Source organism: Miniopterus natalensis, chromosome 15, assembly GCF_054644295.1.
Source record: "Miniopterus natalensis isolate mMinNat1 chromosome 15, mMinNat1.hap1, whole genome shotgun sequence".
NCBI classification, from domain to species: Eukaryota; Metazoa; Chordata; class Mammalia; order Chiroptera; family Miniopteridae; genus Miniopterus; species Miniopterus natalensis.
In genome coordinates this window covers 2,629,535-2,654,838 of record NC_142095.1, presented here as the reverse complement: position 1 = coordinate 2,654,838, position 25,304 = coordinate 2,629,535, and the positions used below count along the sequence as shown (strand labels likewise).

The 25,304-nt window shown below is 47.0% G+C and overlaps 1 protein-coding gene across 1 annotated transcript in view; it reads left to right on the top strand.

The window, feature by feature from the left end:
- Positions 1 to 25,304, top strand: part of DOCK3 (dedicator of cytokinesis 3) — a 164,362-nt gene that overhangs the window by 112,703 nt on the left and 26,355 nt on the right. Inside the window, exons 24-37 of the mRNA XM_087825076.1 lie at positions 1,536 to 1,728; positions 4,162 to 4,289; positions 6,618 to 6,722; positions 8,687 to 8,785; positions 9,965 to 10,059; positions 12,176 to 12,251; positions 12,763 to 12,863; positions 13,126 to 13,184; positions 15,624 to 15,772; positions 17,161 to 17,246; positions 19,720 to 19,815; positions 22,103 to 22,163; positions 22,693 to 22,786; positions 24,949 to 25,097. Of these exons, the coding sequence (XP_087681202.1) occupies positions 1,536 to 1,728; positions 4,162 to 4,289; positions 6,618 to 6,722; positions 8,687 to 8,785; positions 9,965 to 10,059; positions 12,176 to 12,251; positions 12,763 to 12,863; positions 13,126 to 13,184; positions 15,624 to 15,772; positions 17,161 to 17,246; positions 19,720 to 19,815; positions 22,103 to 22,163; positions 22,693 to 22,786; positions 24,949 to 25,097 (1,491 nt within the window). The remainder of the gene's footprint in view (positions 1 to 1,535; positions 1,729 to 4,161; positions 4,290 to 6,617; positions 6,723 to 8,686; positions 8,786 to 9,964; positions 10,060 to 12,175; positions 12,252 to 12,762; positions 12,864 to 13,125; positions 13,185 to 15,623; positions 15,773 to 17,160; positions 17,247 to 19,719; positions 19,816 to 22,102; positions 22,164 to 22,692; positions 22,787 to 24,948; positions 25,098 to 25,304) is intronic.

Sequence of the window (25,304 nt, the reverse complement as noted above, 5' to 3'; positions counted from 1 at the left end):
GAATGTAGAAAATGTCATTACTTGAGAGAGCAAACCAGCTACTTAGTTCAGTGTTGATTTTGAAATGCCTACATTCCCCCCTATTGTCTTTTTTATCTAGCTGCTTATAGTAATACATTTTTGTGCTGGTTCTAATTACTACAAAATAGCCTCCCTGTTATCTCAGAGAGTTACAGGTCTTCAGATAGAACTCATGTAAATTCTGTGCTGGGGCTGGCCTGGGCATACCCTGCAGTGTGACAGACCTGCTTCCCGGTGTCATAAGTTCCCACTCACCCAAGGCCAGTGTCTACTGTCTGATGAACTGGTCAAGAAAAACAGCCCCCCTCCTCCACCTGCCACTTAGGAAGAGCGCACTCTCATCTCCTTGTCTCGAGGTGACACGTCGTTTCCCTTTGTATGCCTTGGGTTAATTGTGTAAGAGGACTGAGGAGTGGAAAAGCCTTTGTACCACCTCCATGCAGAAGAGAGAAGAATGAGAGCCAGCTGTTATTGAAGGCCTGCTGTGTGCCAGGCACTCTACTGGAAACAAACTTTATGCTCCTAATTTTTTTCCTCATACCAATGTCAGGAGATAACTAATAGCATCATCTCCATTTTACAGATGAGAAAACTGAGGATTAGGCAGTAACTCACCCAAGGTTCTGTGGCAGATAAGTGTTTGTAAAGCTGGGATTTGAACTCATGTCTGTCTAATTCCAAAATTCACTGTCTGTCTCCTATATTACTCTGCCTCCCAAAGCTTTTAGAATTATTATCAGATTGTCCTCAAGAGGCCACCTCATGGGTCTACCAGAGCTGAGATTCTAGAAGAGAAGTCTTCAAGCACATACACTCCCTGGGCCATCTAGGCCACTGAACTCAATGCCAACAGCATTGAAAGTCCTTAAGAGTTCATGTCTCACTAAGTTCACACATTTTTCACCCTTTGGATTTACACTTGAGACTGCCGGGCATCACATATAAAGGAAATAAAGTCTTTAGATTTCATGGTTTCAGATAAATGTCTCTATCCTGGGAAAATGGTCCAGCTCTCAGCTGGGTTGCTGGCTGCAGGGATCTGAGCATAGTTCAGCTAGTGCTGCTTGCAGGTGCTCAGCTCTCTGCCGTACTCTCTTTGAGAGGCTCCTGGCTTGAGTTTGGGGCCAAAGTTGAAAGGTAAAGAGCTTGATCATAGAGACAGAGACAAAAATTTAAATCCATTTTATAAGCAAAAACAGCTATGGATATTAAGCCATGTTGAGCTGATTTCATTTTATATTCCCTTCTCTTGCCAGCAAATGCCTTGACAAATTATGAAAGCTTCAAGTGGCCTGGGCCCAGTCAGTTCTCTCGTTTTGATTTCCGTTTTGGTTCTCCCTGCTCCATGTCCCCGGAGTGCTACAGTGATGGGTGGAGTGAAAGCCAGGGGGAAGCCCTCCCACAGCAGGGCCTGCAACGCCTTCTCAACCTCTCACCACCTTGTGTCTTTGTATGAGTGCAAGACAGGCACACACCTGCCTCTGAGCTAACCACAGCTTCACTTGCTTCTACAGGCTGCACTCCTCAATTCCTTCCCAACCATTTTTGATGAGCTGCTGCAAATGTTCACCGTGCAGGAGGTGGCAGAGTTTGTGAGAGGGACTCTGGGGAGCATGCCCAGCACTGTACACATTGGACAGTCAATGGATGTGGTGAAGCTGCAGTCCATCGCCAGGACTGTGGACAGCCGCCTGTTCTCTTTCTCAGGTAAATCAAGATGGGATGAGAGCTAGACTCACCTTTTCAGGGTGCTAGCCAAGTGGCAATCAAAAGACCAGTTTTATCAACCATCATGCAAGGAGCCAGTGGCCCTTAAAATACAGACTTTTGGGTAAACTATGTTCGAAAATGCAGACTCACAGTTTATTCCTAGCGACACGCATGACATGACCTTCAGAGCAACTTCAGGCCCTTCAATCTAGCTAGCTGCCAGGAATGGGGCCAGCAGGGTGGGAGAACAGAGGAAGAGCAAGAGAGAAGGGCTAGCCCAAGGAGAACAGATCAGGGAGTAAAGCGGTCCTGAAGGGGGCCCCGAGAACCTGCTGTGCTTTCTTGATTCCTTGTCTCACCAGTCAGACTGCTTTTCCTCTCTTTGAAGGAACCTCTAAGCATTAGACAAAGAGATGAACAGAGAACCCTCCACACTCCCAAGCAGGTCGGAACAGCCTAACAGATACCATCAGCAGCCCAGGCAGCCATTCAGAAAGAACCAGGTTCAAACCTGAAACCACATTGAACGTGACCATTTTGCAGTGGTACCAAGTACTCAGTGGTCAATGTTAAGATCAACATAAGCCTGATCCTTTAAGCAGAATGTCACTATTATAGGATAAACTTCTAAGGCACAGGAATAAGTCTGAAATGCTAGACAAACAATTATTAGAATTTTTATAATTAGAATTTTTGGTAGTAAATTTTTTTAAGTTTGACTTTTGAAGCATTAGGAACAGTAATTTCACAGCCCAGTGCTACACGTTTGCAATACTAAGCAAAGGTTCTCTTTAATTTAACTTGCTAGTGTGGCGTATTGCTGATGGCAAAGCTGCCACCAAGAAAATCAGCTTTTCTTTCAGTAACTATGTTAAACACTCTCTCTTCACCAGCTCCCAGACTGAAGATTTTATCAGTAGCTTGGACTCACTGTCACTGAGGCCATTGCCCATACTGAAGCTTTATGTACTGCTTAGGAAGATGCTTTCTGGATATCTGGGAAGGGCGCAGCAGGCTGCTCTCACTGACATGCTTTATTTCTAATACTTTTTCAGGTCCTTGCTGCTTCCCATAATCACGTAGAAAACTCGTTCATAAACTTTATGTGGCTGTGGAGCTATGTAATTGGGTTTTGAGATGACAAGGCACCACCTAATTTCCATTCCTGTCTCACTTTCACTGAGTGCCCAAGCTGCAGACTCTTCCCGGAAGCAGGATTGCTGCCGGGTGGTGTCATTTAGCCGGCACTCTCATCCTCAGAGCATGTTAGTTTGATTTCTTCGGCAGATTCCAGTAGCAAACTGCTATTTTGTCTGCAGGCAGCTGTTGGTTGTTTCAAGTTCTGTTTTGTTGGTATTTTGGCCTACAAAACATTATGAACTTCTCTTTGGGCCAAGCATCTTTTTCTGACATAGAATAACTGTCAATCCATTGTATTGGAATATATTCTAATAAGTATTTGACAAGGCAGTCCTAAAATCTCTGTGTGTCATGCAGTTTGTCTTTGGCTGACAAAGATTTTCTATCTGAATTTCATCTGGAACACTTAACTGTAGTGAAATATGAACAATAAATCCAAAACTCTATGGCTCGTTTGTATTACTGATAATCTGACTGAACCGTGCTGGCCAGGGACCAGAAATGGTCACACTTGTATTGTCATCACACCTATGAGTGAATGCAGAGGGGCCATTAGCACTTCATTCTGCAGATGAGAAACATCAAGCCCCCAGGAAGAAGTGACTTGCCTAAGGTCTTGGAGTGAGTTAGTAGCCTTCCTGAATTCAGGGTGCTAAATAGAGTCACCTCCAATGACAGTGCTATTTGGGTAACATTAAGGAGAAAAGAAAAGTAGGATTGGCAATAAGGGTTAGCTAATTATCAAAGGTTAATGACAGAAGTCCTTCTGTTCATTGCTGTGGTCACACCTAACATCCCACAAGCCTGAAGGGAAAATGCTGGGGCAGGGGGTTGAGGGAATGGAAGTGCCAGGCCACCTGGCCAGGGTGCCTTGAAGAGGGACAACTTGTAATCCATATCAACTGTGCACGATCAGTCAGTGCAGCTTATAGAGCTGGAGCGTCATTTAAATGGAATTTCCACTGTAAGCTAAGCCTTTAATTTGGAGTCTAGTCGTTAAAGAGATTTCGATTGGAAGCGGTGTCTTAACATTCATCTTGCCCACAATACCATAGATACTAAGTCTTGACCTGAGAGAAGGAAAGAGGTGGAAGGGTAATGCTGTTGGGTGTGTTGTAAAGGCCAGAAGTGGACTTCCAGGCCTGCCAAAGGAAAGGGGGTGGCCTCCAGCTTGGCTTTAGCCCCAGCCCCGCCTACTTTGAGACCAGCTAAGCCCACAGTGCCACTGGCTTCCTGAGGTGGTTCGGTCTCCTCTAAAGGGCTCCTTCACCTTTGTGTCTTCTCTCCCAGAATCCCGCCGCATCCTGCTTCCTGTGGTTCTCCATCACATTCACCTTCACCTGAGGCAGCAGAAAGAGCTGCTCATCTGCTCAGGGATTCTTGGCAGCATCTTCTCCATCGTCAAGACCAGCTCTCTGGTAGTGGCCCCACACCCACTCCCCTCTCTGCTCCGCTCTAGACTGGTGTCACTCTAGCCAGAGGCAGACCAACAAAGATCGCTTTGTACACTTCTCAGTCAGAGAAGCTTTCATCAGTGACAAGAAGGTGCCTGAGTGAACCGAGGCCTGTGCGTGCCCAGCGGGCTACTCGACACAACACAGTCTTGCTATTTTTAAAAGTTTCTCTACCATACATCCACCCTAAATCCACCCAGAAACGTAGCTGTCTGTAGTACCAGACAGCCCAATCCTGTGCCATGCTCTGTTTCTATCAAAGGTGTTAATGCTGTGTTTCTGGGAGTGTTCTGAGGGTGCTCGGGCACAAACGGGGGCAGGCAGGCTGAGAGGCAGCTTGCTCATTCAGACTTTTCTGTCAGCTTCCTGGCATCTTGATTCCACCCATATGGCATTCCTGTCCTATGCCAGATGAGGTCAGGGTGTTTGAGAGATAAATGTTGCCCACAGGAGCTCTGAGCCTCATTGGATGGTAGAATTATGCTTTAGGGGTGAGGTTTCAACTAATAATGCTTTTGCCTATTTTCTTTTTTTTTATTTTCTTTTAAAAAGAAATCTGTGGTGGGAGGGAAGGAAGGGAAGACACGTGTCAGGCATGAATAATTTATTTTAATGACATATTTTATGTATTTATGATAATAGGAGAAATGCCCATTTCTATAGAAAATTTGGGAAATATAAAGAAATTAAGAACAAGAATGAGTTTTTTATTACACCATCTTATTAAGCTGAAATAAGGTTCCTGGGGATTAAAATTTCAAGTGCCTTGAAAATGAAGGCCAGTATCCAGGTGATAAGACCATACAAGGGCAGACCAGCCACGTGGACCCAAAGAGGTGCCAAAAAGAGACTATGCTTGGTTTGAGCAGGATACAGGGACCCAGTAGGGCACTCTGGTGTCCAGACTTAAAGTACCATCTGGTGATGATGCCCAGCTTGGCAGAGCCACTGTGAGAGTTGTAGTGGCCCTGTTGTTTGCTCTTGGCTCCAGGCAAGTTCTGGCAGCTCTTCTTCCCACCAGGCCTAAGAGGCAACACGAGGTGCATAAGGTCTACTAGTAACCCAAGGTCAGACTTGATGGGGTGGTAGGCTTATCGCTAAAAAAAGGACACAGATTGAAAGATAAAAGAAGGGAAGAGGAGGAATGGGAACAGGTAAGAGCCTGAAGGAGATGGCTTGGTTGTATTTGTGAGTCTAGAGAGTTGGATGCAATTAGTTGCTTACAACTTCTCAAACAGGCTCCACAGGTAAGAGTGTTAAAATCAGGTCAGCAGATGAGAAACAGCTTCGGGCTCAAGAGCTACTCAAATTCCTCATGTGGATGGGGCAGGGTGTCATTGTATCGAGTAGACAGGTAGGGGATGGATGAAACTGAAGCTCCATGAGAGCAGAGGTAGTAGCTTCCTTGTTCACCTCTGTACACTCAGGTCTCAAACTGCCCGGCACATGATAAATGCTTAATGAATGATGGATTGATGGGTGGGTCGACAGGTGGACATTTCGACCAGTAATAACATAAAGAGGCTGGAGAAGGGGCCATGGGAATCTCTGAGATAATTAAAACCAAGCCACAGGATTTGAGATGGAATGTGAGAGGGCTGTAAAAGGATAGCACAGACTCTTTGCAAGCTCAGAGCCTCATGGCTGGGAAGCAGCCCTAAGTGAACAGGCATGCTTTGTGTTTCTGTGAGGCTGCTCAGAGATGCACTGAGACCAGAGCCCTTCAGGTGGACCAGTGACCAGGAGCAAGAAGGCTGAGGAGCTAGAAGTGGAACCTAGCAGCAGACAGACTGGCAGAGGTTGAGATCACCCAGAGAGAAAACCCTGAGAAGAAAACAGTCCTCAGAAAGACTAAGACACTCCTGTGCACATTAGCAGTGGTGAAGGTGCTGCCCCACACCCTGTGGTGTGAATACTTTCCCATTTTCTCAGTGTTGGTCAGCAGTGTTGTGCTTCTCCTAACATTTATAGGGAAGTCAAAGAAAACCTTCAACTCAGGACCTTCTCTTCTGTCCTGTATTTGAAATGAATGTATCTGCCTGCAGTTCAGAACTGTGGGTGTCAGGTGGTGCTCGGTAAGGCCTCAGCCACCACACTGGGGCTTCGGTGGCAAGTGTTCCACCTCCTCTCAGAGCCATTGCCCTGGGTTCCCCCACACTGCATGCTAGTGAGGCTGATTGGTGAGAATCCAGTCCAACAGCCAGTGCTGAGGTGGCTGACTTAGTAAGTACTGCCAGCTGCATGCCAGCTGGGCCTGGCGCTAACGGTGTGCTCTCTCGCTGCTCGCTCCAGGAGGCAGATGTCATGGAGGAGGTAGAGATGATGGTGGAGAGCCTCCTGGACGTGCTCTTGCAGACTCTGCTCACCATCATGAGCAAATCGCACGCTCAGGAGGCGGTAAGAGGGCAGCGGTGCCCGCAGTGCACAGCCGAGATCACTGTTAGTAACTAACATTCAGGTTTCCTTGCTTTCTTTTCTAACCTGGGGCTCCTCCACACCAACTCCCATCTCGCCACACTCCGCCTGCATCTCACCCTCCCCCTGCATGGTTGTCAGCATGCTGTCATCTTCCCTTCTCCAGTCTCACTCCCATCTCCACTTTGTAACCTCTAGGTTCATACTCCCAGAAGTCTACGTCAGGGCAGATTCAGGAATGTGTCTTGTCCTATTTCCTGCACACTGTCTTTGCCTTTGTGCCAAGTCATTTTCTATAGTGTGGAATGAAGTAGAGATGTAGTAAGAGGTTGAAGGCAAAAAATAGACTGCTCCTTCTAGGAACAGGCTCTCCCAAATGCTGTGCACAGGAGAATAATTTTCTCAGAATTTGCTTGAATCTGCAGGTTAGTTGCTTCCATCTGTAGTGTTCGTATCTCAGTGTCTAGCCTAAGGAAAAAAGCAATGAGGTAAAATTGTAATGGCATTACTGCTGGACAGTGATCTCCTATGATCTAATTAGAAGAGAAAGAGGGGAAGCCTCGTGGGAGGGCAGAGAGGCAGCCCCCAGAGTAACCCTCTCCTATACTCAGAGTGGGCGTCTTAGCCCTGCTGTTGGAACATGATAAACGTTGCATGGAATCTTCCAGTCAGCAGGTGGGAGATGACCATGATCCCTTTGAAGAAAACCTTGGACAGCCAAGCTCCTCATGCCAGGCGAGCAGGGAGAGCAGAGAGTAGGCACGTGTTCTGGAGCACTGGGCTTGGGGAGAATGCTCCCTGAGGAGGTCCGTGGAGGGCACTCTCACTGTGGGTAAACACATAAGCACCTGGCATGTCCTGGTAGCCCATTCTTCTGACAGCAATACAGTGTTTACTGTGGGCCAGACCCTGCTTTACGCCCTTTACAAATATATTAACTCATTTATTAGCAATACTTGCCAAGCGTTTCATTTTATATGGATTTAATGAAGATGACAATAACTAGTTTATTGAGCACTTCTTTATATACTGGATCTTTTACTTAAATGCTTTATGTGCATTATTCTGATCCTTACAACAAATCTGTGAATTTTGGCTTATTATGCCCATTTTTCAGATAAAACCGAGGTTCTCATACATGTATATATTTTACATACATATATGTATAATAATTTTGTGGGTTTAGAAAGGATTTAAGAGACTAAAAAACTGTTGTCAGATTCCCATGAGTTTAAAACATTTGAAAATTGTCCAAATGAAGCCATTTTGCTCCATTTTTTTCTGAGGAGGCATTCTTCCAAGAGGAGGCCGTGCCCAGCTGCCCAGTCCCAAAAATTGCCATGAGATGGTGGAAGTCTTTGGAAGAAATCCTTAAAGCAGGATTTTCTTCCACCTGCCTCAGTTGGAATTTGAAGAAAGTTTAAAGACTAATTTTTTTTATCTTTATATTCTCACTAGTCTTAAAGCCTATAGCTTGCCAATTGCTTGGTCCACTGACCACATGTAAGCTCTGGGAGGTCCCCAATAAGATCCTTGTAGAAGGACCCAGCAGGATGGGCAGAGTCCAAATTCTGTCCAAAGAAGGCTGAGCACCTGGATCCAAGTGGCCCCTCTAGACTTCACTGTGGTGCCCTGGCCTCATGTAGTGACAAAGGACTATGTTGCCAAACTCTCCTAGGAAAAAAACGAGTATCCATCTCACTGCAGTATTTCTTTATTATAGGTTTTCAACTAGCCCCATGCTGCAGAAATCTTACTAAAACTCCCAAACCCCCCAGGCCTCACTTAGCGGAAAAGAAGACTCATTTTCAGGGCCAGAGTTGTCACCTTCCCTTTCATGATCATTGGGGCCATCTCAGACCCTTCCTTCTGTCCTTGCCCTGTGTGGATTGGGGAAACATATCCCTTGTAATTGTCTGTGCTAAGTGTGTTTTGGGTTTCCCCAGGGTGAGTATGTGTCCTGCCTTCTCTCACTGCTCCGCCAGATGTGTGACACCCATTACCAGCACCTCCTGGACAACTTCCAGAGCAAAGATGAACTCAAGGTAGGCAGCAAAGCAGTTACCTTTCACTCAGCAAAGGAAGCATGTGGCTAAGGCTGCCCAGGGGCTTTTCCCCTGCCAGGGGACAAGTACAAGTGACCAGATTAGGACTGCCAGGGGTGTAAGATTCACCAGCCCCACTTTACAGCTGACTTTACGGCTTCCAGAAGCTGAAAGCCAGCAATGTTCTCATACAGCCAGACCCCAGTAATACTGGCAGATTTTCCCTGACTGATGGCAACCTTGTGACCATGTGCCTTTATGGGAAGCTACTCTGGGCCACACTCGTTGGCAGTGAACCAGGACCCCAGATTTTTCTTTTAAGTGCTGTTGGCATTATCTTGTTTGTCCCAACTGATATGGATGCTTCATGTAGCTGGGATGTTAAATTATTATGACTGATTTTTTTTCCCCCAACAAATACTCTAGTGATAAGACTTTCCTCACTGAGTGAGCTCTTGAGTCAGGTCAAATAAGTCCCCTGCGTGAGGCTTTCCTAGGTGACTACCAAGTAGAGAAAAAAGTAACAGTTGTCTGGGAATGGCACCTTTTCAGGAACTCCAAACCATTTTGTCCCCTGCAGTGACTGCTAGGCTGCTGGTTTTCAAGGCTACCATGGAGGTTGGGAGAGAGGGTATGGGAATGGGAAAGTTAGAACACAATGAAACTCAACTGTTCCTACTGAGATGCAACCATTTTTCTTGAATAATGCTTCTTGGATTATTGCAGGCCTTGATTAACCAGTCCTTGCCACTATTTCAGAATGCTTCCTTGGAGGAGCACATTTTTAGAGGCTCTTACTCCGCCATTCCTAAAGTGCTTCTCCTGTCTATGTCTTCCTAACATCCAAGAAAGCAGATTCTTAAAGTCAGATGCTCAGGGACCATGAGCCAAAGAATAAGACCCATGGACTCACTTGGTTGGATACCAGTTCATGTGCATTCTAGCCTTCCCTAGGCACTGGGCTGCCTCTGTTCTACCCAGTTTGGATCTGCTCCCATAATCTGACCTGTGAGAGTACCTAGAACTCACTCTCTATGAGAAAAGCAATGCACAAAGGGAAGCAGAATTGAACTCACTGGTATAACCCATTCTCGTGATCTAGAGGTCAGGAGGCCCTGCTGAGGAAACAGCTGCAGTGGTAGTGGGGGTATCTCACATCAGGTTTTCCTCTCATTTCAGGAATTCCTGCTGAAGATTTTCTGTGTGTTCCGGAATCTGATAAAGATGAGCGTCTTTCCTCGGGACTGGATGGTGATGAGACTTCTCACAAGCAAGTGAGTGTGGAAGGGCCCTGCACTAACATCCACAGAGTTGTTCTCAGACTAAGGAGAGTGCATGTATGTGCAAGAGAGAGAGCAAGAAAGAAGTCAAGACCAAGGCCATAGGGACAGAGAAGAGAGAGTAAATATGAAAAAAATGTCAGGCACAGTCAGTAGGACTTGACCATTTTCCATAAGTTCAAAATGAAGAGCCCGGCCAGGCGTGGCTCAGCGGTTGAGCATCAACCTAGGATCCAGTAGATCGCAGTTCAATTCCCAGTCAGGCACATGCCGGGGTTGCAGCTTGATCCCCGGTCGAGGGCATGCAGGAGGCGGCCAGTCAATGGCTCTCATCATTGATGTTTCTCTCTCCCCCTCTCCCTTCCTCTCTCTGAAATCAATAAAGATTTTTTTTTTTTTTTTAAAAAAAGAAAGAATCGGAGTTTTTAAAAAAATAGAGACTAGGTGCCTGGCAAATGATGTCATGGTAAGGATACACAAGGAGATGCTGAGGATGCGAAATGTGACACCAGAGGAGGGTTTCTTCTTGAGGAAGGTGTGTTTCCTGGCCCATGGCTTCTGTGGCTCTGTAGTTTCATGCAATGTCCCAAGCCTTCCTCTTGATTTGGTTTGTGTTGTCTGCCAGACACTGTTCACCTCCCACAGTTAATGCTAATTACCCACCTGAGACCTGGCTGTGAGGCTCTGACCGCTTCTGACTCTGGCCACAGAATTCATGTTAAGACTGACCCCAGACTTCCTGCCCTGTTTCTATTTCTAGCCTGTGCTTCTAATTGACAAACCAGACAAGTGACGTAGGAGGTGAGGTGCTGCCTCATCTGGTCTCCCTCCATCAGGAGAAGGCCACTTGGCCACTGCTCTCTAGTCTGCTGCTCCTCCCAGTGATCTGCCCTTTGTGTTGTCATTGCGCAGTATGCAGTGAAATTGTTTATGTTAGCTATGTTAACGGGGTATCAGCATGGTCTTTCCACCTTGTACCTGTTGTAGTGCCCTGTTTTTCTTTTTTCAAAACTGCAAACATTTTATATAGAACAGAACAGAAGAATGGTTATAGACAAAATTATACAGGTATTTCCTCAAATAGTGGATTTTCCGTTTGACTCCCTCTTGTTTCTGTCTCTCAGCTCTACTCAGCACCTCAGTTTCCCCAACCCATCCTGCAAGAGCAGCCTCTTCTTTTAAGGCTTTTACCTTTCAAATTTGTCGCCCCTTCTGCTGGTGGAGTTGTCTCTCTAATGCACTGTTTTTGCCTTGGCCCTCTCCTGCATCAAAGCCCTGGTGGTCACTGTTAGATATCAGGTCCTTTGCCAGGCAGCCAAGGCCCTCTGTAATCAAACTCTTACCTGCCTGTTCCACTTCTCTTCCTTTCTGCCTCAACCTATGCCCTGGATTCCAGCAAGCCAGCCTCTCATTGAGAGTGATGTTCTGAACCAGAAGCTGGAATCAAATGACTTATAGATAAAAATAATAGTATATGACAAAGTAGATATTTAATAATTATAAACCCCTATGATCATGTGAAAAAATAAAATTATACTCTAAGTTCTCTGGTGGTAATAATATATGTTCAGCATATATGCACAACCCAAGGACACGGACAATGGTGGGGAAAGGGACTGGGGAGGGGGAAGGGATGGGGTGGAATGGGTCATTGGGGAGAAAAAAGGACATCTGTAATATTTTAAACAAAAATAAAATTTTTAAAAAAAGGGGAGGAAAATATATATATGTTCATTACCCAAAGTCCCCAAAATACTAGAATCACTCTTTGAACTGGAAGAAACTTTAAAGAACCGTCAAACCCCATCTGCCCCCTTTTTTAGGCAGGGAAACTGGGCCCCAGAGAGAGGTATTACCAAGGCCAGATAATGGTAGAGCCAGGCCCAGAACCCACTGATGTTCTGTGCTGTTCTGCCAGCAATGAAGCATTTCTCCAAGGCTGGTTTTCTGTGGGATTTGTACCGTCTATCTTTTTCCTTTATAGTCACATCTTACATGGGAGCACATTGTACTAAAGAAGTTCTCACACAGGGTGTAGACAGTTGATGCTAAGCTATCAGATGCCATTGTTGTCTTTTAACTCTGCCGATGCCTTGTTCCCTTACTGCAGTATTATAGTCACTACTGTCCAGTACTTGTCTTCTGCACTGCACAAGAATTTCACAGAGACGGACTTTGACTTTAAGGTAGGCGCTCCTGATATCTATCACTACCTTTGTAATAACTCTAGAAAGCCAAAATCCAAGCTCACTGCTTTTGTTTTTGTTTTACCTAAAACAGCCATTTTATTTTGCTTACAATTTTGCAGGTCAGGAGTTTGAAAAGGACTCGTCTAGGTGTCAGCTTGGGGGTTGGAGCAAGCTCCCCGACTTTTATTATTATTATTAACATGTTCATAGTATCAAACAGCTTCCAAGTTTGATAGTGACTAGACTGTCACCTAGAACAAGCTCCACGTTGGGAGGTGTTGGGAGCCAGGCATCCATGAGTATGCTTGCTATTCCAGAATTAACACTGTTGGCTTCAGAAGAGTCAAGAAAGAAAGAAAAAGTCCTGTTTGCAAAGATATTTAAAAGGAAAAAAATCAAGATCTTAAAGTTGTAAAATGAATTCTGTGCTACATGCATATATTTAGAATCTCTCCTTGCAAGGTTAAGGACTTGGGCTGTCATGCGTTTTCTCTTGCTCTGTCTCTAGGTGTGGAATTCTTATTTTAGCCTGGCAGTTCTGTTCATAAATCAGCCAAGCCTCCAGCTAGAAATCATCACTTCTGCCAAGAGGAAGAAGGTTCTAGATAAGTAAGACATATGTCTCTTATTCACCTCGTTGCCACATGCCCAGATGGGGCTGTGTTTCCAGGGAAGGCTCCTTCCGAAGTCCACAAGGTTCTCTCACTGAGGTGGCTTCCCAAGAAGCCAAGTGAGAAAGTGCAGTTGAGAGCCAGATGACTTAGTATTTTGGGAAACATTATAAATAGTGCTACAAACCCCCATTGGGTCTGTAGCCTTGTCTTCTGAACCTGTTCCCACTAATAACTGGCTCCTGTGTTATTGTTCCCAGGTATGGGGACATGCGTGTGATGATGGCTTATGAACTGTTCAGCATGTGGCAGAATTTAGGTAGGTCTTTCCTCCTTATTTGTCCCTTCCACATACTGCATAGCTGAGTAAAAAGTGACAAGACTAATAACTTTGCCCAGGTTTTATGAATGTTAATTTAGACCCAAAAAATCTTCACATGCCTTTAACATAGCACCTCATATGGATGGTGTAGCATGTGTGCACCAAGCCATTGGCAGGAGAGTTAGGCTGAGAAATAAATCCCCAGTAATACATATTCACAATCTCTTTCTTGAGAACTAAAATTCAAAAGGAAAAAAAAAGATGAGGGCTCCAGTAGTTTTTTTCCAGTTTGAGAACTCATGCCTGTAAGATCCTCTCTGCTGTTCATGTCTTAGTTTGGATATTGCAGGCTCAAAAGCATAGATCTTGGAGACACTCAGCCCATGAGCAAGGGCAGCTATGCATTTTAATAAAGATTGAGCCCGGCCAGTGTGGCTCAGTGGTTGAGCGTCGACCTGTGATCCTGGTGATCGGGGTTTGATTCCTGGTCAGGGCACATGCCCGGGTTGCGGGCTCGATCCCCAGCGAGGGCGTGCAGGAGGCAGCTGATCGATGACTCTCTCATCATTGATGTTTCTCTCTCTCTCTTTCTCCCTCTCCTTTCCTCTCTCTAAAATCAATAAAAATATATTTAAAAAAAAAAAAAAGATTGCAACACTTCTTGGGTTTCTGGAATTCAGGCATGCAGATCACATTCCTGACACCAATTGCATGAAGGTTGGATGTAGGAAGGGAATTTCAGCCCTTAGATGAGATTGGTTTCAGCTTCCTTTCTTTTGATAACTTCTCTTTTCAGCTTCTTTGATACCCACTGCTTGGGATCTGAAATTGTGAGTTTAGGGTAGCACCCTTGGATTGCCCTGGTGCCTAGGTGGGCCATCCCTTGGTACTGTAGGCTTTCAGTAGCCTGTCAGAGTGCTAGAGAAGCTGCGGTTACTCTTCCTGGTAAAGTCTGCTTTCAAGTAAGCTCATGGTTCTGAGGATCATCAGCCTTGGGGATGATGGTAAAACTTTATAGCCCTTCACTAACCACCCCCTAGTTTCTAACACTGCAGCAACAAGCAAAGCGTTCCTGCCAGCCAGCACTGGGCCTGCTGCCTGAGTGGAGATGCATTCCCCAAGCAGGCCCTCCGGCTTCAGTACTCTTACTTCCTGCATCGAGCACAGTTTGGGTATAGACTCTGAAATTCCCAGGAACACCATGGGCTAGCAGCTGCACCAAACACCAAAATTGGATATGTAGAATCAACCTCCCTCAGGGCTAACATTTGATCCTTAAATAAGCTTTTTAAATAGAAGAAATTTTAAAAGATGTCAAATTTGCCTAAAAAAGCCAATCCTTTCTCATTGTTTTTGGTGGAAATGGTATTTTCTGGTCCTCAAGTGTTGATTTTGCTTTGCTAGAACAGCAATTATCCTGTGGGCCCACAGTTTGCCTCTCCTCGTTAGTGTCTGAAGGACTGAAAGCGGGGCTCTGGCAAATGGATCACTCTGTTTCACCATTGCAAGGAAAAGTTCTGTCCCACGGTCCTCAGGACTGGCCTGGCTTCTGGGAACATGCCCCAGATCAGGCTGATCGCAGGGAAACCCTCATCACCACTTCCCATGCAGAGGCCTCATTGAAAAGTTTGAGGGGTGCCCAGTGGAGTGGCTCAGTTGGCTGGATGTCATCCCATGCACCAAGGGGTTGCCAGTTCGATTCCCAGTCAGGGAACATACCTGGGTTGCGGGTTTGAGCCTCAGTCGGAGAGTGTACAGAGGGCAACCAATCGATGTGGTCTGAGTAGATGTAGTTCTACCATCAGAAATGCAGTGTGAGGACCAGGACCTGGGGGCGGGTGCACCCAGAGAGAGTCTCTAAGCCAGGAGTGCAGATCTGTGCAGGAGGCTCCTGCTAACTCAGGAGAGGGCCTCCAGGCATTCATAGGCACACACAGTAAAGAGACCCCTGGACTTCAGACCTTTAGTGGCTGGATCAGGAACTGAACATCCTCATCACTGAAATGCCTCTGGGCTAGAGATAGAAACCCCAGGGAGTGTGTGTTGTATTTAGATGGATTTTTTTCTTGCTAAATAACTGTTGTGAGCCGAAGATCTGAAACTATCACAGGTTACTCAGAAATCCTATTCGCTCTAGAGCAGTGAACTCTGTTCCTTGACCCCAGAATAATGTTCAGGCAGTTAGTGGAACTTCCCAGTAAATTCTTTGGGAAGGCCATTTGTGCCTATTGAACATGTTTTCACTGGACTAGGCCAGTTTTATTCATGAACTCTAAAGTGCCAAGAGGAGGAGTGTCTCAGAGAGCCATAGGGAAGAGCTTGCTTGCTCTTGGGTGCTTCCAGTGCAGATCAGAGCATGGCTGTGGCACCACATGGGAAGCTTCTATGAAGGAGCAGAGCAAGCATAAACTAGTGTCTGTTGTGTGTTGTTGCCAGGTGAACATAAGATCCACTTTATTCCGGGAATGATTGGTCCTTTTCTGGGTGTGACACTGGTCCCTCAGCCAGAAGTGCGGAATATCATGATTCCCATCTTCCATGACATGATGGACTGGGAGCAGAGGAAAAATGGCAACTTCAAACAGGTACGATCTCTGGTGACTGATGCTGCCAGCCCAGAGACCCATTTTGGGATCTCTGGAGAACTCTTCTACCCATGTTTGCACTGTTGCATCTCTGCTGCTCTAGGTCCCCTCCCCACCTTTGCCCTGTTGGAAGCACAATCTACTTATACCTACACATGTGAAGGGACATCCCTTGTTATAAACAGACCCTACTTCCCTTGGGAGGCTTGTGGCCAGCTGATTGACTCAAAGCTTGAGACCAGACAAGCTTTGAACTGGGAGTGAGATACCTTGGCTTCTAGGCCCAGCTCTACCTGACTTAACCCTAGGCAAGTGTCTGCTCATGCCGTTTCTCTGCACAGAGAGAGTTGGCTGGCCTGGTCTCAGACTTGCTGTTTCCTGTGAAATGTGTATTCACGCAGCTGGTGCATCAGGCCGAACATCAGCGTGTGGTGTCCCCGTCCTGGCTTGTAGCAGGCTGTCTTGTTTTCTGTTAATGGGATTTCAGAAACCATAAGTGACTTCAGTGAATTTCCTAATTCAATTATTCTTTTATTAGTTTATTGCCTTAGGACTCTTTGGCCCTATGTGGAGTGAGAAAATGTTTCTGTTATAGTTCATTAAGTGCAGCCATGCCATTTTTTGTTTATATGAAATATCTATATAAATAATACCACGACACCACATTTTCAGGGCTAATAAAGGGTTTAAGAGATTTTATCTCAAGTCACGTCCAGCTAATTTCTCACCTCAGAGTAACCCTAATGAAGTCTATTAGAAAAATGGCTGAGCACACTGAATGCCTTGCAGATCAGTGGGCAGTAGTAATAAATGCACGATTGTGCCTCACGGTTTAGGAATCCAACAAATGCAGGGGCCCTGGTGAGGACCCAAGGGTTTAGGTCCTATGGGGGCAAACAGTGGAGCCTTTTCTCCTGAAGGAGAGTCTCCAAAGGAAACACATCTCCCCCAGCCCAGCCTAATGGCAGGCAGAGTAAGGACCAGCCCCCCAGTTTCCTTCCTTTGTAACTGGCTGACTAGAAGGTAAAATTCTAGCCAAATATTTTTTATACATACACATTCTTTTGAATGAACATTTTTTAAGAAAGAAAAACCTTTGACAAAGGCCTCTTTTGGATCCAAAATACTTTCCTCTCCCGGGAGTCCTTGCCTTTTGCCCCTAGACTGGGGAAAGAGTATCTGAGAATTGTAAGTCCCAACTCTGTTTGAAACCACTGGAGTGGGAGGTCTTCCTGGCTAGGGGAGGCAGGGTGGTTTCTTGGGGCTGTAGGTAAGCTTCTTCCTTCCCTGGGATTTATTTAGTGCAAGGGCAAACTAGGAAGCAGTTCCCCACCATCCTTACTATTGCAGGGTCAGCTCTGGTTTATAAAGTCTCTGCTTCCCTCTAGGTGGAGGCTGAGCTGATTGACAAGCTGGACAGCATGGTGTCAGAAGGGAAAGGTGACGAGAGCTACAGGGAGCTCTTCGGCCTGCTGTAAGCTGCTTCAGCCCCAGGCACCCCAAGTTGGGGGAGGGGGTGAAGAAGGCTAATGAAGGGTAGGGGTGCAACCCATGCTGGGCAGGCTTCAGAGGGTGGGTATCAGGAGAGCCCTGGGTCATTCCTAGTGGTAGCAGTGATCACCTTCTGTCAATAAAAAAAAGTGGCATTGTGACAGCAAGCTCTCTCAGAGGTTGCCATGGTTGACTGAGGAGGCAAAGCCAAGTGATCGCCCTGAGCTCCACATTTGCTGTTGGGAAAAGATCGTTAGATGTCTCATAGCATGCGCTGTATCCAGTTGGGCAAGCAGCACTTGGGGACTCAGTGAGGGCTCCATGCTGGAAGGGGGGTTAAATCCTGCTTCGTGAGATTGTGCAGTCGTCTTGAAAAGCACTAACCTGGGCTTTGTGACTTGAACAAGTCATACCTTCTCTCCCTGTTTGTGAACAAGGTGGTTGTACTGAATGACATCAAGGGTTCCACCATTCATGGCTTCTGTCTTGAGTTCATGGAGGCCAAGAGACCTTACAGGACTTGCCACAGGGCTAAGTCCAACGGGAGAGACTCGGGGGAGCCATGGTTCTCCCAGACAGATGGTGATGTTGGGTATTTTATCTTTCTAAAAAACAAAATCTTGAGACATTTATAGCTCTTGAGTCTCCTCCCCTCTCATTTCCAACTTTGAGATTTTGTTTCAGTGCCATATTGAAGACAAACTTGTGACATACTTTTCCAGTAATAATACTGTACATTTGCTTAGAACTGTACACTGTGTTGACATTTCCTGTTAAATCCTTACAACACACCTATGCAGCAGGCAGGACAGGTATCATCCTGATGAATGGAGTGATAAAACTGAGCTCAGAGCAGCGTCAGCATGCCCCCAGCTGCACAGCCAGTAAGAAGCAGCTCTCGGGGAAGAGCCCAGAGCTTCTGGTTTTAAGGGGGGGGGGAGTCTTTCTGTTCTGCCATGCCCACTTTGTTTCTTGATGAGTCACACAATAAAATGTGAATTTATCTGAAACTTAAATAATTATAATTTGTGAATATGAATCCATCTTTTAGTATTTCTCTTTTAGCTGAAGCTGTTTCTAATTGTGGAAGTAAGGCAGAGAAATCTCTTCCTAAGCCACTAACATGACTTTACTACAAAGGAAGAAGCACAAAAGTAACTTGTAATTACTAATTACCTGACCAAGTAGTGTTTCATAAACCCGTCTAAAATTGTGTCTGAGAACTGAAAGCCACTGATAACATGGAGCAGCATTTCCCAGTGTGTGTTTTGGGGAAGATTGTAGGGATGCTGGAAAAAATAATAAGTGGATCATGGACTGATCAGTTAAGAAAAGACTCAACTGAACAAAATTAAACAGGCCCCTGTAATTGTAGACTTCTGAAAGCCTTTTAATGTGCAGAAAAGTGTGAAAATCTCCAAAAGGAGGATGTTGTGATCAGCACTTCCCATGCTTGTTTGCTCACAGAATACCTCTCCCTGTCGCCAGGATAGCAGAGCTCTGTAGAACACATTTGGGAAATGCTGACACACTGGCTTTATCCACGTGGGTCAGAGGCCAGAGCCAATGGTCCTGCCTTATCTTCTAGTCACATGGAAAACCCTCACTTCCCCAGAAGTCTCGGCTCCGACTGTATACTCTGTGCTTGGGAGCAGTCATTGTCGTAGCAGCATTAACAGCTTTCAGGCTGTGGATGAGTCCCCAGTGGTGTGCCCCTAGCTGGGCATGCCAATCTAGGTGACTTTTCATGACCTTAGGGAGCTAGGGTCAGTATGGAAAGGAATTGGGAGAGCCCTGTGGGAAGGCAGAGGATCTCAGAAGCCAGGCTCTTTGGAGAAACCAGAGGCTGTCCTGAGGCTGCAGGAGTATGGGGCTGGTGAGTGCGAAGAAGACCTGGGCATTTAGCTCTGGCTCTGGCACAGTTTGTATAGAGCATCCCCTGACAGTGGAGATGGTGGGTGTAATTCCTGGAGGGCCTCATGTCATGACTGGTGGGAATCTTTCACTTATGCATGAAAGATTGATTGTATGTTTGCTGAGGATGGCGCTAAGCGGTGATTGAGGCAGTAAGCCAGTGGGCAAAGCCAGATCCAGCCCTCAGCAGACTCTTACTCAGCTGCTTCTTCAGAACAGACCTTACCTCACAGTGTGCACCAAAAGAGGCTGGGGCTTCGAAACCCCTCTCTCAGTTCAGTGGCATTCTTAGGATCTTGTACAGGAAAGTGGAAAATATGTTTATTTGTTGTTGCCAGTTTGGTAATTGCCTTGTCCTTGCTTTCTGCTGCATGGAGTAGAACCCAGCTGTTTGGGCCCTACCCCAGGTAAGACTGCAGTGTGGTAAGTCTGCTGTCTCCAGATCCATCACTGCCCCATGGGCTCTAGGATCTCACCCCTGTGCCCAGGGAAGGCTCATGAATTGTGTATTGTGTTTGTTTCTCTCACTTTTCCACAAATAGCCTGCTGGAGAAGGTTGAACAGGAAACATGGCGCGAGACCGGCATTTCCTTTGTGACCTCAGTCACCCGCCTCATGGAACGCCTTCTTGACTACAGGTATCTTCACAGGCACCTACCTGATCTCTTCTCTGGTCAGGATACTCTGTAGCAAGAGCGTCTCTTGACCTTAAAGCTGATACCATGTGTCCTTCAGGGGGAGGACTGTTTTGGTGCTGGGTGCCATCACCAGTCATTAAGAATCTACTGATGGCCAAATTAGTTTTTTCATGAAAACCTGCTTTCTCAGTCATTTCATGGCTTTTGAATTAGTCTGAAAGTGACAGTGAAGCTACCACCATAGCCTTAGTATTGTCTCGGCAGAGTTCGGGTGTGGTGGCTCAGCTTGCCTTTTGGAACCGAGAAGATGTTAGGAATGAGGAGGAGTGAAAGAGGAGACCCAGCCCCAAGCAATAGTTGTCTCCTCTGTGCTATAAGACATGGAAACACCAAAAAGCATTTTCACCCATGGATCAGGCAATGTGAGCGAGCTTAGGTCCCCATCAGTTGCTCTGAGTAAGTGCTGCTGGGCCAAGTGTTGCTCTGCAGAAGACTCAGGTGTCCGGAGCAGTGGCCTGGATGTGTGAATGGATTCCTGAGAGAAGTGTCCTCGTCTTGATCTTCCCCTATTCCTGCAGTGCAGCTGTGCTTGTGTCAGCTTCAGACCATTCTTCCTGGGCCTCCTGAGGTCACAGATGGCCTTTTAGGAGCCCCTTGTAGAACAGAGGATATCCTTGTCCATGCCATAGCCCTAGCCTTTCCTGTACCTGCCACCATTCAGGGAGGATGGGTGGGCAAAACTCTCACCACATTTACTAAAGGTTGGCCCTCTTCACTGTGGCCTGCCAGAAAGAGCAGAATTAATTTCCTAGGCTCCAGGGCCTACTTCTAGCTGCTTATTTGACCTCTACCTTGCACAAGCAACTCAAACTCACAGCCAAACCAGGTTCATTCTCCATTTCTGTCTCAGTGATAGTACCTTCAACACAAAGTTCAGACTCTTTCACATGACATCAAAGGCTCTTCATAAAGTTGTCTTGGTTCACCTCTCCGGCCCTGGCTCCTGCCAGTGCTCAATACCCATGCCTTGCACCCCAGCCTCCCAATGTTCCTTGTTAGCATAAAAGGAAACCAAAAAATGGGAGCTTATGATGGCTCCCATTTATTAAAAATATACCATGTACTATGTGCTGTACAAACATTATCTTTAATATCATAAGCAGCCCTGAAGGGTGATCTTTACCAATGAAGAAATACCATTGGTAGGAAGTGCCATTGCCAGGATTTGAACTCAAATCTGTCTGACTCCAGAGCCATGCCCTATGCCTTCGTCCATGTGGTTACCACTCACATTCTTCCCTCAGGCTTCTCTAATGTGTGTCCTTCCGAGAGTTGGCTTTCTAACCCCCACCCCATCAAGGAGGCTTTCCCAGCCAGGAGCTTAGCGGGCTGTCTCTGCACCTCTTGCAGAGCATGAGTCACCTTGGATGGTGATCATTTGTCACCTGACTCATCCAACAGAAGAGAACCAGCTCCTTAAGGACAGGAACCTTGTCCTTATCACCCTGGCTTCCTGCATGGTACCTTGATAGTCCCTGGCAGGTGTGTAGCACATATTGATTAGATAAACTTACTGGAAGATTATGCAGGAACCAAGGAAGTCTCTTCTACCCCAGTGCAGTTGAGTTCAACAAGAACTCACTAAGAAAGTGGCTGTTTAAAGCTAAGTATGTATACACACACACACACACGCACACACACATCTATTATACAAATAATCAATAGGTTGTATTCCAGAATGACTTGAACCTGTACTGTGAGAGTTTTATACTGGCATGAACCGCAGGTACTCAGAGAAGTACCTTTTCAACTCTGTTAATGTCTTCAACTTCTGCATCCCAGACATTCTGTGTTGGATGTAAAAATGCTCACTGTTAGCAACTGTATTTCCCAGGTTAGGAAGCCAAGTCCTAGAAGGGTTTTCTTAGTGCCCTGGGACAGGGACAGAGCTAAGGTTTTCAAGCTCTTGGGGCTCTATTGGAACCTCTACCTGGAAGAGGCAACTGGAGGTCATGGGGCCTTCCTTTCCTAGGTCCCTGCAGTCACACAGGGCTGCCCAGCCACTGGTGTAGGCACAGCCAGCCCACTGCACAGTGCCCCATCCAGATGCCTCAAAAGCCTCTTTTAGGAGAGCCTTCCCTGCTCGTCCTCCTGGGGAAGCAGTTCCCGTTGGAGAGCATCCCTGGGGTTGGGTCACACTCATGCCTCAGTAACACTACAATTCTGTGTGTTGTCCCTGAGGCACCGCGTCATGCTATGGGACACTTATCTGCACTCTCCCTTCCAGGGACTGCATGAAAGGAGAGGAAACGGAGAATAAGAAGATCGGCTGCACCGTGAACCTGATGGTGAGAGGACATGGCTCTTCCTTCTGTCTACCTAGTAGAGTCATTTCCATCCTGCAGTGCCATTGGCTTGGCCTTCCTGCAGTATGTGGCTGTAAGCCTGAGAGCTTGAGTCAGGATATCAGCTTGGTTACTGGCATCTTGGAGATGTGTACCTCTCCAGTCACATTCCCACTTGGGAAAGGAATGAAATGATCTTCTAGTTCTGTGGACAGAGCTCTAGCCTGGCCTCTTGGCAAGATCCCACCAACCCCGACATACCCTGACTCCCAGTCCACCCGCATCCCCAGTCTACACTGGCACTCTTACTTTCTCACTACTCAAGGCTCCTGCAGATCTGCCAGTGGCTCCACCCCAAGCCCATGTGCCTTCTGGTGGGTCCTTTCGCTTTCTGGTGTTGGCTGCCTCCATGGCCTGCCCTTCCACTCCTGCCCAGCACACCAGGGCTATGGCTTGCTGCCTGGACCTCAGGTATGGCCTCCACAGGTGGCAGCTTCTCCCATCTTCATGTGTATTTCCTTCTCTCTTACAGAACTTCTACAAATCGGAGATTAACAAAGAAGAGATGTATATTCGCTATATCCATAAGCTTTGTGACATGCATTTGCAGGCTGAGAACTACACAGGTGAGTGGGAGAGGGGGAGCCATGCCTCCCGATGAGGACAGACTGGTCAGGTGTGCACGGCTGGCAGACAGTGGCTCTGGACTGGTGTCTGCCAGATCTTAGCAGTGTTGGGGCCTTGCTGCCCCCTCACCTCACTCCTTTCCCTCAACTCCTTTGTAATGGGTGGTGGAGAAAACAGGTGAAACTTCCACTTGTGCCCCATGCCATGTCCTCTGCTGCCCAAGGCTGCTGTTCTGTTCTCCTTGCCTCCTGTTCACCCCCTGAGGCCTCTTGGGTGACTTCCAGATTCTGGGTGCCAGGTTCAGAGCATCCTGAGCTCACTGTCACTCCTCACTCACAGAACCTTTCTAAAGGCCTTCACAGCTGAAATTACGTGAGGCCATAGCACAGGAACATGCACCTACCCCTGAACTTCTAGAACTCGCTGGCAATTCTGGGTTCTTCCCCTACAGCTGCACAGCAGTCCACATTGAGCTCCCAGTGGAGAACATGGAGAGGGCTTCCAGGCGACACTTTTGTTGTATCTGCAGCACAGCCCATTACAAAGGCCTTTTCTAGCAATGCATTTAGAAGCATTTCAGTGTGCCTGTCACGCACATTTACCGAGCACTGCCCTGCATCATGAGTCCTGCCTGATCACCTTGTATCAGAGTTCCCCTCACATAGCCACCTTCCTCCCTGGTGACCAGCCACTACATCTCCCTGTGGGCCATAGGACTTAAATTTGTGTGCGAGACCAGGATTTCAAGCAATTATCCACAGATGTTACCAGAATTAGATGGATCTATTGAAACGCAGAACCTTTTTCCTTATCTCTAGATGTTAGAGTGTTGGCATATAGGTGCCACCTTTCCTGAGTACACAGCTTGGCAAGAATTAAATGATGGCTGGGCTGGCTCTGCCATTCTCAACATCCACTTCCACCCATAATCCCAGCAACCCCCTAAGGGCAGCGAAGTGATAGACTGATAAAGTCCATGTATCATTCGCGGCATTTACTAAACTGGCGAACAGGGCCATGACAGAGGCTGGGTCAGGGATTTGGACAGAGAGAGGGTGGAGGCTGTCTCTGGTGGTCTCAGGAATGACATCTGAAAAGAATACATTGTTTCCTAAGCTTCAGAGGCTTGAGTGCCCAGGGGCTTGTCCCCAGAGACAGAAGGCTTCCCAGATCCAGGGAGGAAGCATGAGCATCCCTGGGCAGGAGGATCCCATGGCCAGAAGACAGGCAGAGAGGCAAGGATGAGGAGGAGCCTGGAGAGTCTGCGAGCAAGTGGGCCTGGCTAAAGCTGGAAGTGGTCCACAAAATAATTAGAAATTAGATTCTTCATAATCACAGGGAACAGACCTGAGTAGGGCCTTGAAGGCCAGACAGAAGCTAGAACTAATTAACTTTCCAGTAGGAGATGAACCACTAAAAATGAGCAGATAGAACAGGAAAGAGCAGGTGATGCAGTGAGGACCCTGAGCCACAGCTATAGTTCATTGTGACCCATTCCGTGGAATTTAGGGAGCCATGGTGTTTAGCTGTTGTTTTATATATAACCCTCTCTAATGGTTCCACATGTAGGGCAAGGTTTCACTGGGTCTCTGCCCTGGGTCCAGTGTCAACTTTAGGTTCCTCTAGGAATGGAGCTTCTGACTCCAGGCCCATCATGCGTTTATCACCATTCAACTTCCTCTCTCTGGTCCTTTTAGAAGCAGTAGAGATGAGGAGAAAGGGTCATTCCCAGGGCCACGCCGAGATCAGAAGGCAAAGGTAGAGGCATTGAGGCTGGCTCAGGAAGGGCAGAGAGAAGCCTTGGTCAGTGCTCACCCCTAAGAGCCAGTTCTGATAAGCCTGGAAAGAAAGCTCTAGTCAATTGAGCCAAAAAACCCCCAAGAGCTCTATCTGACATGTCCATGTCTCCCAAAGCAGGGCAGCTTGTGCAGACTCTCAGGTAGCTGGGCCATACTGCATCTGGAGCCCAGAACAAGTGACCAGGCAGTGGAGGAAGGTGTCTACCAGGATCTTTGGCTCTTTTATGCTGTTGTCAAGGGTTATTGGCTGGCTGGGCAGCTCCTCTGTCTCACCTTTGGTACCCAGTGTCCCGACCTGGACTGTACATGCCTTGCCTTGGCATCTGCCCAGTCCTTGACCTCCATACTGCCTATCCCCACAGAGGCTGCGTTCACTCTGCTCCTGTACTGTGAGCTGCTGCAGTGGGAGGAGCGGCCTCTACGGGAATTCCTCCACTACCCATCTCAGACTGAGTGGCAGCGGAAGGAGGGGCTGTGCCGCAAGATCATCCACTACTTCAACAAAGGCAAGGTAGGGTCGTTAGGCCAGCGGTCAGCCCCTCAGCTTCTGCTGCAACACTGGGACGACAGCAGCTGTGGAGCGTGGTACGTGAGGTGGTGAGTGGGTGGATGCTCATGTGAGTGCATCAGATTTGGAGGCAGCATGATTTTCTCTTGTGGGGGGACAGCTGATTCTGTGTTTGGAAGCCAGTTACAGTTTGGGGGTGTAAGAGACAAC